The sequence below is a fragment of the Thunnus albacares genome, chromosome 14 (assembly GCF_914725855.1).
Source record: "Thunnus albacares chromosome 14, fThuAlb1.1, whole genome shotgun sequence".
Lineage (NCBI taxonomy): Eukaryota > Metazoa > Chordata > Actinopteri > Scombriformes > Scombridae > Thunnus > Thunnus albacares.
In genome coordinates this window covers 15,175,588-15,192,489 of record NC_058119.1, presented here as the reverse complement: position 1 = coordinate 15,192,489, position 16,902 = coordinate 15,175,588, and the positions used below count along the sequence as shown (strand labels likewise).

Below are 16,902 nucleotides of genomic sequence, written 5' to 3'. Positions count from 1 at the left end.
TGATTTTATGAGGAATTATTTATGGTTTGTGCTAAAAATGTTGCTTAAGAATTACCCCTAGTTTTACTATTCTCCTTTTTAATTCTACTATTTATTTAAAGGCAGTAATTCCTTGTGACAAAATAGCAAAATTAGTGCAAGAAAATGTGACAATCTTGGACTCACAAGTTGACAAAGATATACAGCACACAAGCTGTATGTGCAGAGCAAAATCCAGTTCGGTAAGGAGGGTTAAAATTTCATGTAAATGAAAAACATCAAATGTGTCGTGTATCTATGCTAACCCAAAGTATGACTTATAATTTTAAACCAGTCATTACAAATTCTGTAGCATTTTTTGGATTTGTATTTGGCTTAAGTGATTTTCAAAGTTGTGAATGCTTTCATAAATACATTAGCTGTGTTGCTTTATATTATCTAGATTATTAATATATCAATATTGTTAATATTGGTAGGTCTGCTGTAGACCATTTACTACTTTTACATTTTACCTGAGATGTCTTATAAAAGGCAATGAAGAGTTCTGGTAAAACGTAAACAAAATTTATTTTTTATATTTGGCAACAGCTATAAAAAAGTATTTTTAATCATTAAAAAAATATTTCCCCAAAAGGGAAATTTAACAAAATGCACCCAATAAAATTATGACAATAAATCAACAAACAGTCTTGATCAAGACTTTTAACAAGATAACATGCATCTGTAAATCTTTTAACGAAGTTAATTAAATAGGCCTTTTTCAGAGAGGATATTTTCAGCATGTCATAGCAGGACATGTACAGGTGTAAATAATAAAATTAACAATGGCTCAACTGTCAACTGTCATGTCTTACTGGGACACTTAGCTCCTATTTCTGAACTGATAACTTCTTCTAAACATATTGCAGTGTTTCTCCTATAATTGTACAGGCCAGGCAAACAAGAACACCTCCATTACTTTTTCTTCAAATACAATTAAATAAAGATTGTATTTGAAGAAAGAATAATGACCAATATCATATTGGTGCAAAGATGTGGGTTTGTGGTACCCTAAATGCCACTTGTTTAGGAATTTTGCACTTTTACCCAAATCTAGGGCCTTATTAAAATACAATGGCATATAGGCCTTGCTTTTGGGGCCCATTCTTGATATAGACAGGATTTGAACAAAATCTGAGACAGTAGTGCAACTGATTGGACACAGGTTTGAACCAGCAATAAGTTGTCGATGTGGCAGTAAATGTACAACCTGAGACGACAGTAAACAGAGAAATGTGTGGCTGCTGAGTGACAGATATTCAGGGTTAAAGGGCTGGTCTGTGGCCGGTCCAGCTAAAAATATTTAAGCATGTTTCTTCTGGGGGCAGATTTGCAGAACAATATAACTACACATATACATACAGTCAGCTTTGACTGACATCAATAAATTATGAACCGTTTTTGAGAAATTACAAAATTTTATGAACACAACTACAAGATTTTCCAAAAAACACACATATTAAATCAGTATTTTCTTACTTGTGTGGCACTAACCAAAAATAAATGAGGCTCCAGCCCTCAAAAAAACTCTGATCTGCTCTAAATTTGTTATATTCATAAATATACAACTGCAATTTGTCTTTATTCATTGTAGAAAACAAAACTCAGAGTGCAAATTGAGCTTAACATTAAGGCAGTGGCAATTAATGCCCTGAAAACAAATAAAAAGTCTCAATGACACAAAATCACATGCTGCTTCCTGTTATGATAAGATTTTCAGTCTCCCCCTCGGTACGTTCTACACTATCAGCATCTATTTGCTCTTCTGTTGCTTGACACTCCATCTCTGGCATCTCTTGGTTCAACGCCTCAGATACCGGTTCTACTGCTTTGTCTGTTATACTTTTGTCATTAATTGCATCGCCTCCCTCAATTTCTTCTAGCCTTTCATTCTGAGTCATGTCATTCCCTGTCTTGTTTGTGCCATCTACTGTATCATCTCCTTCCTTCTCCTTCTCCTTGTTTGTGACATCTACTGTATCGTCTCCTTCCTTCTCCTTGTTTGTGTCATCTACTGTATCATCTCCTTTCTTCTCCTTCTCCTTGTTTGTGACATCTACTGTATCGTCTCCTTTCTTCTCCTTCTCCTTGTTTGTGACATCTACTGTATCGTCTCCTTCCTTCTCCTTCTCCTTGTTTGTGACATCTACTGTATCATCTCCTTTTTTCTCCTTCTCCTTGTTTGTGTCATCTATTGTATCATCTCCTTTCTTCTCCCTCTCCTTGTTTGTGTCATCTATTGTATCATCTCCTTTCTTCTCCCTCTCCTTGTTTGTGCCATCTATTGTATCTTCTCCTTCCTTCTCCTTGTTTGTGTCATCAACTGTATCTTCTCCTTCCTTCTCCTTGTCTGTGTCATCAACTGTATCATCTCCTTTCTTCTCCCTCTCCTTGTTTGTGTCATCAACTGTATCCTCTCCTTCCTTCTCCTTGTTTGTGTCAACTATTGTATCATCTCCCTCCTTCTCCTTTTCCTTCTTCTCCTCAGCAACCATTGCAACCTCATTCTCTTCAACTCCACTGGTTCCCTCCTCTTCATCTTCCTCCATCGCAGTATTTTCCTCATTCACAGTACCCTCCCCATCACTGATGTCCATCTCCTGCTCTTCCTGGCTGCTGATCAATATGTCCACAGGCGGAGGCTCCCAATAATCATACAGCTTACCCTACAGGAGGAAAGTACAGCATTACAAATGAGAATCATATAATCGCTGCGTTTTATTGGAGTCTATTTTAACTGACTACTGCTATGACTTTTTAATAGGCAAAAAAACAGTGTAAATAAAGTATTCATATAAGAGTGTGTGACTACTGTACATGGAGAGGCCTGGTCCTCTGAAGGAGCATCTGCCACTTGGTGTAGATCCTGGCCACCAGGTCCTTTACCTGGAGGTAGAGTAGGAAGTTAGAGGACATACCACACTGCATCTAGAGTCAGGCTGCAACTAACAATTATTTTCATTATTGATCAATCTGTCATCTATATTTTTGATTAATCTTGTGTATGAAATGTTAAACAAAAAGTGCCATTCACAATTTCTTAGAGCCCATGCTGATGCCCTCAATTTCTTAAATTTTTGTCCAACCAACAGTCCAGAGTTAAAGATATTCAATTCACTGACATGATTGTCGAAAAATAACAACACATCCTCACCTTTAAGAAGCAGGAACCAGATGATGTTTGTTATTTTTTGTTTGAAAAATGACTAAAATGATTAACTGATAATCAAAATGGTTGCTGATTCATTTTCTGTCAATCGACCAATAGTTGCAGCTCTAATCTAGGCAGTGAACCTGGCGAAGTGATTGGCTCCTGTTATTGCATCATGAAACCAAGTCAGCAATGATGAGTCAGTGTCATCAGTGTCGACACAGATCATGAAAATAATTTTCACATATTCACTTTAGTAAATCAATCTGTGGCCCAGTTTCTGGGAGGTATTTGAGTAAGATAAGCATAATCAAAATATGCTACAGTGCAGAGCTAAAATGTCACATACAGCAGCGAGTGTTGTGCAAGAACATCTGACTTTTGACAGCTGAAACGATTAGTCAATTAATGACTTAGTTGATCAACTGAAAATTGATCAGCAATCATGATAACCGATTGTTTATATAATTATTTAAGAAAAAATGCTATAAATCCACTGGTTCCAGCTTCTCAAATATGAACATTTGCTGGTTTTCTTATCTGATAGTAAATTGAATAACTGACATGCAACTACTGCCTGTATCAGTAAGACTTGCTGAGGGAATTCCCCCAAATATTCCCGCCTGTATATATTTTCTCTTCCTCTGCATCGGTGCTTTGATATCGTGACTGGTCTCTCTTTCAGGCTCATCTAATAGTATTGATGATCTAAATTTTGTGGTGGACAGTGTAACTTTTACCAATTAATAACAAACCTGTTTGCTTTGGGTTTAAAAGGCTGCAGAGACAAAACTACTTATGCTGTAATTACGCAGTACTTGAACATAAAAATGCATTAGTTATGACCACAAGTCTGCATGGCATGACAAGAATCTAATATATCTACACAATAAGTGCAATATAGTTTCTCTGCATGGCATTACTTCTGAGGAGCAGCTGATGAATGACTCAAACAGCTTTTACTTGAGATTTAACAATAACGATAACAATTTTTGTGATAAAATTGATAAATGTGCATTAACTTTTGAAGGATACTGCTGCCACTAACTTCAATATAGTTTTTTTTAAACTGAATGACCTCAGACCACCAGTTGGTGACGACAAGCTTTGAGAAACTGGTTTAACAAGATGTTGAAGCAGGTGGAAGGTCAGATAGTTCCACTACAGCTTTACAATGTTTTTGACTTTTGATCTTTGCTGTCTGTAGTCATTAGTCTATTCATGTGATTCATGTGTTTAATGCCTGGCTGCAAACCAAAGCTTAAACTTGACAGCAAGCAAAGTGCAGACCTCCACCAAGGCTGCTGTGGTTTAGAAAATGTTTTCATACTGCACCTGGATCTACATCAAAATACACACACACACACACACACACACACACACACAAAATACCCCGAGTTCAACTTGAAATCATGCTCACCTTACTCCGGTAAAGACACTTCTCACTCTCTCTGATGTCACATTTAATATGCATTTCCAGCTCAGAGCTCAAAAACAGCAGCTGCTCCTGAGAGCCACAAAAAAAAAAAAGGCAAAGCAACATTAACACAAAGCAAACAGATATCATCATCCTCAGATGTTTAAATCCCACATGATAAAATAACTTAATAATACCCAGTGACTGAAACCAGAAAGAACAGGAGAGACTTTAGGACAAGCCATACCTTCTGTCGAGCTGGGAAGAACTGAAAATTGGAGGCTTCATTTGCCAAAGTCAGGAGGCTGTAGCAGAGGTAGTAAGCCTGAAACACACAATAAATGGAAAGAAACTTGCATCAGAAAAATCTGAAAATTACATTTATTTCCTCACAATAATCAGCTAAAATTTTCATTTAATTACATGTAAGAAACACAAGAGTAAACGTTTAAAAAAATTTAAGTTCAAGGTATTAACCATATGCTCACCTGCTGATCTAGGATGGCCATGTCCTCCTCTTTCTCTTTCTGACTCCTGCTGGAGGAGTTCAGCATGCCTCGGAGAAGGGTGGAGGGTTGCATACGGTGCAGGTACGGCCTCAGTTCCAAGAGCTAAGCACCGCACAGAACAAGAAGGGGAGAACTATAGATTATTTAAGCCGAAAAAAACATATTCCCATATTACAAATGTACATATTTCAACTGCCGGGATCTAACGGGAACTGACTAGTTGTAGGTCATACCTGAAACTCTTTTTCTGTAGGTCTGTACGTACAAGTTCCATCTAACAGTTTAGAGATCATGGACAGACTGAGATGTCGTCGCAGTTGCCTAAACAAACAAAAATGAATGCTTTTTAAAATGTGTTATTTTAAAATCAATGCAATGAAATGAAACATCCAAAAACAATCACTCATTGGGAGAAAAAAATGGAGACCAGATAAAAAAAAAAAAAAGGAAAATAAGAACACTTACTTTCCACGTGTGTTGTCAGGCAGCAGTTGAACTAGCAGGCACATGTTGTGGTGGTCATCTGTCAGATCAGTCAGAGCCAGACAGATTCTGGGTAGCTAAAGACATTTTAAATAACTCAGTGACTAAATTCACAAGAGGTAACAGGATCATGTTTTAAAGGTGAAATACAGCTGCTAGAATGCAAACTTGTGCTCTAACGGGATAATCTAATCTGTAATTCTCATTATTTCTCAACAATTTTTGAAAATCAAGAACTGACCATGGTGTCCCAGTCCCTGATGTTGTTCACAATTTTATACTGTAGAGGGTAAAGTTCCACACTTGACTGGAGGATGAGCCGAGTGTCCAGGCCCATCCTGCCCACCACAGTTAGCAGCAACAGCAGCTCGTTGTCGCTGTAGGCCCGTGGACACAGGCCCATACAGTAATCCAGGTACTGCATACAACAACACAAGAGAGACAACCAAGCAGTGAATTATTTGAAAAAATGTAAAGTTTTGCTTCCTCTGCTTCTTTGTCAAGGACATGAGAGCAAACACACATCTGTTTCCTAATCTGTCTCACCTTCAAGATGTTGTTACAGTTGTGTTCAGGGAAAATGCCCTGCTCCTTGTTGCTGGAGGGACTTTCACTTTTGATATAGACATCCTCCCTACATAAACACACAGAAATTCAACTGCATGAAATTAAAAATGCATCGAATAAATAACTCTGAGCTCAGATCTAAAGCTTTTAAAATAGGAATTGAAGAAAACACTGAGTGATCCTATGAACAGGTGTGGCACTTACAGTAGATCTCCCTCTGTGAATGGAGGCTGCAGACTTTCAAAAGGGAAAAGAGTAACAAATGCAACTCCCATATTCATCAGGACCAACGTCACATCAGCCAAACCGGGCACCCACACGTTAAACTGCTGGCTTCCATTTTTCACTGAGGAAACATACGCACAGCAAAAAAGACGTCTTTTAATATGTCTTCACAGCTTGAAACAACGAAATAGAAAAAGTCTGCGGTGGGAAAAAAAAAAAAAGGAAGACACTGACCTATCTGATAAGCAGCAGTGCAGGCGATATCACAGAGAACTTGTAGTATCTTTTCAGAAACCATCCTCTCAGTATGGACTGACATCATCTGATAAGATAGAAAAAGGTTTAGTACTACATCACAAATATTTTGACTCAAATTATCTGCAAGTGCATGTGGGGCCTACCTTGAATAGGAAACGGGTAACCTGAGTTGGACAGGGTGAGCGACAGTCGTACGCTTCCTGGAACAATCCGATATTCAGATGCAACCTCAGTTGAGCAGGGCTGGACCTGATGGAGGAGAAAAATAAGGGGAATTAATTATTTAGCAAGACAAACCACAAGACAAACAAGCTTTGCTAATGACCAGCAGTGGCTGCAATGATCAATACATCTCACAATACAAAGCTACTGGATGGAACTGAGTTACCTTTACAGTGGTGAAGCTAAATATTTAGTTTGTCCTGAAGGAGGCCGAAGTGTCATTAAAAATCAAAAGGGTCCATCTCCTTGGGAGCATAAATGTGCTCGGCGAATTTTGTTACAATCAGCTGATTATGAAATATTTTGCGTGCAAAGTTGACATATTGGCCTTAGCGTTGAGCAAAAAGGGGAAAAAAAACCTTGACAATTATATTTTGATATATATATTATGCTTTGCAGAGGCAAAAATGTTGGTCAAAGGAAACTTTGAGCTGAACAAAAGGTCAGAGGGGTCAACAAAATATTTATGAATCATTCTCTGGGGACAATGGTTATCCATGTCAAATTTCATGGCAATCAAATCTTAAGTTGTTGAGAATTTGTTGTTCTGGACCTTCACATATATATATATATATATACAGTATACACAAAAACACAGCTCACCAAAGAAGTGTTTTCTGTGCTGTGCCCTGTGGATTGGCCATGCATCGCCTGAGCTGCAGCGTATCCTGGTTGAAGATCCGGCCAAATTTCTCCAGGTTGAACACTACTTCTCCTGGAGGCACCTCCTTGATTGCACTGGACATCAATGAGTAGCGCTGCAGGAATTCCCTAAGAAACAAATTACAACAAAAACATAAAATGCAGATTACAGTTAAAGCCCCCTCCGGTATATTTTGGCATTTTTCAGATATTTCATATTTTATTTCACATTGTCAGTTATTTCCTGGCAATGTTGATTAGCCGCACAGTTTACCAAATATTTTTTGACAAATAACTTAATTTTGAGGTCAAAGTTCAAAAGTTTAAGTTGTGGATAAAACGGAACGATGACATATGACTATAGTAGAGCGCTGCAGTCACACGTCATCCTCATAAAATCCCTTTGTTTTTGTGAGCATCACACAGGCTACTGATTTAGTATCAAGCGCCTGTGTTTCAAACTATTACTTGCTGCAAACATGCTGCAACAACGGGTTAATGCTTAAAATATAAATAATTTATTTTAATTAAACACTCCAACCAAAATCAGCACAGAAAATAACGTTTAATGCAGTTAAAGCAGGAAAGTCAGTAAATCAGTCTGCATTGATCTATAAATGAATGTGGGTCACTCTTACAGTATCTGCTATCCGCAGCTGCTTTATACTGTATGAAAAGCTTCTCCTCCAGTTCATTAAATCCCTGCAGCATCTGAAGACAGCAGGGCTGATATGTTGATAAACCCACAGCCTCTGAGAAGTGCCGCGCAAGAGCACAGTGCCGTTACGCACAGCCGTTCACTGTGTTTATCTTCATTAAATCACCTGAAAACGACACCAGGCTGCTACAGAATAACCACACACACCTCTACACACATCAGATTGGTCAGTTATAACTTAATATCTTGCTTTTTATGAAGGAGACATCGGGTTAGCAGAGCTCTTCAGCCTCTTTTCCAACTTTCTTTTTAATAAAAGTAGCATCTCATGTTTTGTCCTTGAAACACATTATGGTGCAAACACTTAATCACATTAATTACTAAACTATGTGACCATGTACGAGGTGAGATACATTAGAATTATTGCTGAAATAGCGTCAGTCTGATATAATCATATAAACGGCTTCACCAGATCAGTTTCTTTAATTTTTTCTATTGTTATTATAGTAACTAACTGATGAAAAAACCTAGACCATCTGTATTTGGCAGCAGATTTATGGTGATGTGTGTTCATGTCGTGATGCTCTGAACCATTCAGATATTTCCTGAAGAAGAGCTTTCCGTTTGCTAAGCTGTCGTTATCACATTAAACTGTTATTATGTTACAGTTATGGCTGAAAATGACAACAGATATAAACAATTTTGCCGATTTCCCATATATCTGCAATTCAAATCAACCACCGGTTGTCTACCCATAAGTGACTGTTTTTGTTGTTAGCGTGATGTCACAGTGATTCAGTCTTTTAACCACACCCCCATTCTCTGTCTGAGAAAGAACGTTAACCATTAAACAGGAAGTAACACTGTGTGGATGTGTCAGTGTGCTCCTGAATGCCTTACTGTTGTTCAGTGGAGATGCCCTCCTCGCAGTTCTCCTCGGCCTCCTCATATTCAGCTATCCTCAACAGGTCCTCTTTACATGCAGTTAAAAGTTCTGTCTCAATCTCTTTAGCTCTGATGGACAAAAAGCATGTTGAGAAAGTTAACTCCCCTCATCTGCAGCTACTGTAGCTCAAATTAAAAAAGTAACATTTTCAGAATAATATACTTCTTATTGGTGTTTATTTCCTTCAGCATCTGGTCAAGGTTATTCTTGTAGATGCCCGACTTTGTGGTGGATGGCAACGGCAGCTGTAGAAAACACAACAGACAACACATACAAGTTGAGTTTTACCGCTCACACAGCTCAGTGAGTTGGCTACCATACAATTCTCACTCCATCACTGTCTCACGTATAACAACAGCAAACCAAACTTACAGTTTTTGACTGGCGGATGTCATGTCCAGGTGTACTAGGCTCTGAGAAGGCTCCCTTCTCTGGTGTATCTGGAGGTTTGGTAACACGCTCCATCATCTCCTGAAAGGAAAGCAGCTGCTCCTCGTCACTGCTATGGGAGCTCTGAGTTAGATCCATATCTAACGCAAAGCTCAGGCCTAGGTCCAGCTCCACGTCTATAGGATCCTCTTTATACACCTGCTGTCTATCCCTTTCACCTGCCTGCCTCTCCAACAGTGTGGACTGAAAATAATGAGATGTCGAGGTTTGTTCGGAGGCAGCAGTGTCTGTCTTTAAAGCACATGGTCTCACATCGTTGGGGAGGAGTGGTTTGTGTTTCTCATCAGTTTTAACACTCTCATCCTTAAGCTGCCTGCTTGAAGAAGTGATGGGACTGTTTCTGAGTTCACTGTCTTTAGGGGAAAAGGATAGTAAAGTTTCAAGTTTTACCCGCTCTAAAGACACAGCTGGCAAGGAGACTTGTGGGCTTGATAAAAAGGGGATTGTCGTATCCGCTGCATGTGGGGAAACAGTTCCTGTGGAGTTTTGAGCTTTGCGACACAAGGATCCAGTAATTGGGGCGCTGGAGGTGGCCACAGTGCTGGATGAACAACTTTTTTCTGAGGAGGGTGATTTCATTGGTCCCCCATCAACCTTGGGTTTTGCAGTCTTAGGTGCAGGGCAGACAACATAGGTCGTGAGATCAGGGGTGAAAAGGTCACCTATATCATCAGCTATTACTACAGGTCTTCGTGGGTGGGATATTTTGTTCCGTTCTATCGTGCGCCTCAGAGAACCTGAGTTTGATTTTGAGACTGGCTTGGGAGTGCTATTGTCTGACTTTCTAGTCTCCTTCATATGCTTAACTTTGCTCAGGGTCCTGACTGGTGAGGGTGAGGTATTATTATGATTATGACCGGAGTGGTGGCTCCCTAACTGAACATGAGGTGAGCTACCAGCGTGCTTCTGGGGGATCTCAGAGGATAACAAAGTGCTTGATTTACACCTTTTATCGTTTTCCTCACCTCTTTTCCTCAAAATTTCTCCACCTGGCTTTGGTGATCTTACATCTGTTAACTTGACAACATAATTCTGATTGGAATTTATATAGGCCTGCTTTGCCCCCATTGATGGTTGTCTTTTTACACAAGGTTTGGGTGACAGTGATGTGCAGGATGTTGGTGATGGTTCCAAGCATGTTGACTGGCCACATGCCGGTTCTGTGCGCAGATGGCCATCTGTGGTTTTGGGCAAGGGTTCCAAGCCTGAGGAATTCCTCGATGGCGGCACCAGAGAAGAGCTGAGTGAGTTGCCAGCAGTTGGTTTACGTGTTTGTGCTTTGCCAGAGTTTGCATCCTGAAGACACAGTTTCTTGGCACTGTCGTCAGAGGCCTCAGACTCCCTGCGCCGCTTCTGAGATGTGCTATTCAAGTCCACAACTGGAGACAGAAAGACAGAAATATATATATCTTTTACCAACATTCAGTGTTAACCAATGTCAGAGTTTACTATACTACCATGTAAAAAACTGAGTGCTTTATTACATATTTACCCATGCATTATAACCTATTACCAAGAGTAATATGCGGCATGTAACTAACAGTTCAAGCTCACATTTTGTTTTCAGGTATTTAGCAACTTGTTAAGAGTACAAGTGCCAGAACAGCCTTCATACAGTACCTAGTAAGTAAGTAATGTGAGCACTGTAGTAGAGAAAACATGATATAAACAATAAGGACTGAGGGCAGGTTTAGGAAAGATTCAAGTGGATATTCTTATTAAAGCTCAATTTTTTTTATACATTATTCTTGTAAATGTGAGATGGCAGCATTGCGTCTCATTATTATCTGCTGTTAAGAAATGTCAATACACTTTTTGAGTGGCCAGACCAGCTGATAATCGCAGCGTTATCTATCTATCTATCATCACTCAAGTAAAATAACATTTTCTACAGATCAATGACATTTTCACAGTACTGAAACTACAAGATGGAATCAACTTTACAAACTAAACACCCCTCTGCTTGCTATCACTGCAGGTTGCAAGGTTACAGACTGCAGATCTATGAGTAAGAAAATGGAAAAGCTGTTAGAATGTCCATGTAAGCATTTAAAAAAAAAAGAAATTGTGAAAACCATTTTGTAGATTGCAATGTGTACTGACCTTTAGGCTTTACATTTGAAGTTTATGTTCATTTGTCAAATAACTACCAAAGCAAAGTTACATATACATTTAGGCTACGTCCACACTAATACATTTTCATTTTAAAACAAAAACGATCTCCGTCCACACAAGCATTTTAGCACCATTTCAGAAATCATCTCCATCCATACTAACTCGCCTGAAAAACGCATATCACATGAATTTTCACATACACTTGGAATAATAGCTTGCCTCCGGCGCATGTAGGCATGTGTAGCGTTATAAAATGAATAGTTTAACTGCACAACAGCTGCTATGTAGCATAGACAACAAGGTCAGCAACAGCTATAATTTGCTATCCTTGTTGAATTAACTAAGTAACTGCTGGTAGTCAAGGCTGATGTCATTTGTTTTCTTCTGGAAAAAGGTCTTGTGATAGGGGCGTAACGAATCAGGGAAGGACAAGTTGTGACCCAATCAGGAAACGAACGTGGGTCTCTGCGCCATTGTTTTCAAAAGTCTCCATTTGTGCCCATCCAGACTAAAATGCAATCCCGGAGTTTTCTCATAACTCTCCATTTTAGGGGTTGGAAAACGCCGGAGTAGTGTGGACACTTGGCGTAAACATAGCAAAAGTTTTGCGTTTTAAAACGAAAACCTATTAGTGTGGATATGGCCTTAGTAGTGCAGTAATTTACTTAGACAATATTACCTGGAATGAACTTTTCACTTGAAGGCGTTCGTTTATGATACTGGTCCTAAAAGAAGAAAGAAAGTGACTCCTTCAGATGCAGGTTTCCTCCTGTGACTTTTCAACAGCAATGACAGCGTAACTATACATCACATATTCTGACTGAGCTACACCTGAGTCATGAGTTATAATGATTTAAAATAACTAACTGTTCAATTTTCAAATTTCAATGTTTACAAGAGAAAGCCAATTATATAAAGTAAGTAAACTGACTTACACAACAGTAGGCAAATGATTTTGAACTTATCTAAAATTTGTCAGCTTGTAGCCAACCAGCCGCAGCCTGTTTACAGGCCTGTTAATCACTGCCAACATCTTGAAAAGTTCTGGTGTTGTGTTTATGGACAACTGTTTCCCTTATTGGAAAAACAACCAGGTCAATCAGAGCTTTGTTGGCAGGATTAGAACAGGGACATCTTCTACCTGTGGCAAAGCCAGAAAAATGGCAATAAGACTAGATGAGATCTATGCAGCTATACAGATTGTTATTACAGCACTAAAGACTCTTTAATTGTCATAGTTCTCTGATCCACATGAAAAACGTTACATTAACCATTTCCAGCAACCACTAATGCAGCGTCTGCATTGAGTGACGTTGGTAGGATGGATACATCCCTCACTGCTGATAGGTTAGGGGCAATATAACAACACCCACCACAAAAACAGCTAACATGAAACTGATGTCACACTGAATAATGACGTGAAACAAAATGGCAATTCAGTCTAATTTTAGAGCAAAATCACCTGTATCTTTGTATTAAAAATCTTACAACTAGGGCTGAGAACAACACACCGGGCTTTCATGACATTTCTCTGCCTCGCAACATACAAGGTGGCTTCAGCTCCACAAACTTGGCTTGAGAATGGGCTTGCATTGTTATGAAGAGACAAACAGCTCAAAATCTATTACCAAAGCCCCAAATGACCTTAATGTGTCATTTAACATATAACACACTTTACCTGGTAAGGGGCAACAGGGCTGTGCATCATAGGTAAACTTGAACCTCTACTCCTGTCAGAGGACTGGGTACTCATAGAAGGGTGGTAGCCCCTCTGGGGCCACTGGCTGGTACAAGGCCTCCGGGACTCTGAGTCAGCTAGTGACAGTGAGCAAACATCCTGAACTTTTCTGGGGGTGACTGACAGGGTCATAGGAGGCCTGTGCAGCTGGATGGTTTGTATGGGACTCCTTACATCATTGGATTGAGCCTAATATAGTAAGAATTCAGCATCACATGACTTACTAAAGCACAGATCATAAACAAGATTTTTTTTTTTTTTTTTTTTTTTTTTTTTTTAAAATCAGTGACGAATTCAGGTTTCACTAATGGCCAAAACAAGAAGAAGAAAAAAAGAAGAAAACAATACCTTGGTTAAGTCTTGTTGTTGTACTGTTGCATTTTTCCTTCCTGAGTTAGATAAGGTGACCGTGGATTCTGTCACTTGATCTCTCCTGATGTGGGAGGGCAGAGAGTGGTTGCTTAAATCCTTCCTTGAATGAGGGGGTGCATGGTGAAACATCCTTGAAGGCGAGGGTGGTGGCTTATTATAGGACGCACCAATGTTTGTTTGGCTGACTGGAATAAGTTGTGGTGAACAGTTTGACCCTGGGGGTTGAGCAGGATCCAGTCTGTCCCTTGGCATAGACAGTGGCCTAACTGCCCGGGTCCCAAAATTAAGTGGGCCGTTTGGAACAAATCCTGATGAATGTATCGGTCCAACAGGATGAGGATATGGCCGCGGTGGACCCAGTCTGTCTGTGTGGCACAGCTCAGGGCTTTGAACTGGAAATATTCCCATTCTCCTGGGTGGCGGGTGAGAAAGCCGGTTAGGGACCTGAGAGGGCTTCATTACAGTCTCCTGGAGGAAAGATGTGAAATGTGGTAGGGAGTTCTGCTGGAGTGTGAGGTCTTTTACTAAAACACAGAAGAAACATGACATTATAGTTTACTTAAATATGTGGTGCCATCGAATGCTAAAGTGCGAACAGGGCTGAACATGTCATTTGTCAGCCAGCCAGGGCCCATGATGCTAATAGCTGCAGCTTATCATGCCACATTTTTCTTTGTAATGCCGTCTGACACAAGGAGATTCTTCTTGTTACATTATTTTAGCAGAAACAGTTCAATTGTTTCTTTGGGTTACAAGCATATATCCCTTTATGTCCATCTGTTGTGAATTTTCTCAATGAAGAAGGCAATGCTAAGATCCTGTCTGAATTTGAGCTGTATGTTGCTGCATTCTGTGTTTGCCATTTCTAGATTTCACAGGCACACCCAAATAGCTCGACTGGTTCTGGTTTCTTTAATCGTCTATGATAGTAAAGTGAACACCTTTGTGTTGTGGACTGTTGGTTGGGACAAAACGAGACATTTGAGGACTTCATCTTGGGCTTTGGGAAATAGTGATTGACATTTATCACCTTTTTCAGACATTTTATGGCCCAAACAACTAATCGATAGATTAATCGACAATGAAAATAATCCTTGGTTGCAGACCTACTCAAAAAAATGATCAAAATAGTTGGCGATTCATTTCGATTGGCGATTCTGTTGATCGACTAATAGTTGCAGCTCTAGTAAATATTCAAATCAAATATTTTGCCTATGCTCATTGATATAAATGGGGTGGACAAAAAACAAACACCTATAGCCACACGTGGTACAATTCAACAGCAGCACAATTTACAACCTCAAAAATGACAACTACAACTAACTATATAAATAAAAATTTACAATTAAAATGTGAGATATCGTAAATATGGTAAAAATGTATTCTAAGTGAGAAGACATATGGAATAATACAAGATATTAACAAGGAATGTGTAAAAGTTCACAGTATGAAAAAACAGTATTAACGGTACGTGTAATGTGCAAATGTAAAATTACTGTATTACAGAGTTTTAGTTTTTAGTTTTAGTTGGGTCGATCCAATAAAAACATCCAGCTATGTTAGAAAAATTATTCAGACAATGATGCTGCTTCCCCTACACAGTAAGTTAAAGTGCAGCATGAAAATTCAGATGTAAAACCAACAAATAACCTATGTTGTTATTTTCTGAGACATCAACACTTGATTGACTAGCTTTCAGGGTAGATTTAACCAACACAGGGGGCTTGGCAATACTTTAAGACACAATAGGATATTCAAACCAACTGCTGTAGGCATTTTAGGAATAGCCTGTAGACACATAAATACTATGACCAAAACAGTGAGCAGTGAGTGAAGCAAATCTACCAGCCACATGCAGCTATTTTAACAGCTTTGTCTGGTGGCTGGCGCTACTTTTGTGCCCTGCCTACTTTGTTATTTTCCCCGAGACATTGACACATGATTGACACTTTGACCCACCTTTACTCCTCGGCGAGAAGTATTCTGCAAGTGTTCTGCAAGAAAGCCAGAGAAGGGGGAAGTGTTCTTAGTTTTGTCGCCAGGACGACAATAATACAACTTAGAGGTGCAGTTTTCAAACAACATTAAGGGAAAGAAGCAGACATCATATCTGTGGTTGACATACCTAACACTAGCCCTACGAGGAGCCAACAGGAGGAAGACACCTGCCAGTCCGTTTGTGCTTGGCTACCAATCACAGCATGCTACGCAGCAGCAAATGTTTTGGAGCGTCAGACTAACTTTAACGTGGGCTTATGTCGTTTTTACATTATCATATTGTTCAGCAGTCGCTACCACCTGAGGCGTTCACAAAGTAACACAACTATAAATGTTTTCAGCGCAGAAAAAAATATCTAACTTATAGCTAGCTGTTAACGTTAGCAAGGAAACTAACAATATTATGAGGGTGATGTTTACATAGTTTTAACAACATGGCAGTGTTATTAGCTCATTATACGTCGTTACAGGGTCACGTTCAGGACAACCGTACTCAAAGTAATCAGCTAGGCACTCTCAGAGCAAATATAACACAACGGTCTGACTCAGTGTCTGGCTAACTTTAACAAAAAATGAATATTAGCAAGTCGTTGTTTCAGGAAGTGCGCTGTTAAGCTAGCTGCCTAACGCTCTTACAACATAGCAACGGAGCGCAAACAAAAGTCCGTCGCTTCTCTTACCGAGTGTCTCCTTGGTTTTCTGTTGCTTTTCTCATTTTGAGGGTCAGGAAGCCTGTCTATAACCGCAGACAGCGCAAATAACGGGCTCAGAGCCCCACTTATCAGTGTGTGATCTTCTCCCGCCTGTAACCGCATAAGACCAACTGTAACCACACGAAATGCATTATGGAACTTGGAGTCCACCCGTACGTCACTTTAAAGGGATATTCAGATTTTTCTGAAGACATGCGCTGAAGTTTTCAGATGAATTTTTACTTTCTGATATTTCTCATGGCTCGTCTATCGTCACCTTCGGGTATTTACAAAATATGGCAGATTTGACATAGTCAGTGGTCGTTCAGAGCCAGTATTGATCATTTTTGTAGACTAAACTAGCAACATTTATATTTTGTTTTATATTTACATGTTTCCCATTGGTTGGTTGGTTTGAGAGTGGTACACATTTCTTTAAAA

General features: G+C 39.4%; 1 protein-coding gene across 6 annotated transcripts; it reads right to left on the bottom strand.

The window, feature by feature from the left end:
- Nucleotides 1-668: 668 nt before the first annotated feature.
- Nucleotides 669-16,605, bottom strand: slf2 (SMC5-SMC6 complex localization factor 2). 6 transcript variants are annotated; one of them, XM_044372785.1, is made up of 22 exons: nucleotides 16,450-16,605; nucleotides 15,731-15,765; nucleotides 13,748-14,295; nucleotides 13,340-13,588; nucleotides 12,341-12,386; nucleotides 9,469-10,925; nucleotides 9,259-9,341; nucleotides 9,051-9,164; nucleotides 7,454-7,621; nucleotides 6,772-6,877; nucleotides 6,605-6,692; nucleotides 6,350-6,491; nucleotides 6,125-6,212; nucleotides 5,820-5,996; nucleotides 5,561-5,655; nucleotides 5,329-5,416; nucleotides 5,075-5,197; nucleotides 4,834-4,911; nucleotides 4,590-4,676; nucleotides 2,836-2,904; nucleotides 2,016-2,684; nucleotides 669-1,976 (listed from the first exon to the last, which is right to left on the bottom strand). In XM_044372785.1, exons 1-22 carry the CDS (start codon nucleotides 16,482-16,484, stop codon nucleotides 1,704-1,706), a joined length of 4,818 nt encoding a protein of 1,605 aa, XP_044228720.1. In that variant the 5' UTR covers nucleotides 16,485-16,605; the 3' UTR covers nucleotides 669-1,703. The 6 variants fall into 6 exon arrangements, with proteins under 6 accessions (XP_044228720.1, XP_044228721.1, XP_044228722.1 ...); XM_044372786.1 differs by having other exon boundaries at nucleotides 669-2,285; nucleotides 2,325-2,684; XM_044372787.1 differs by having other exon boundaries at nucleotides 669-2,347; nucleotides 2,387-2,684.
- Between the last annotated feature and the right edge of the window lie 297 nt (nucleotides 16,606-16,902).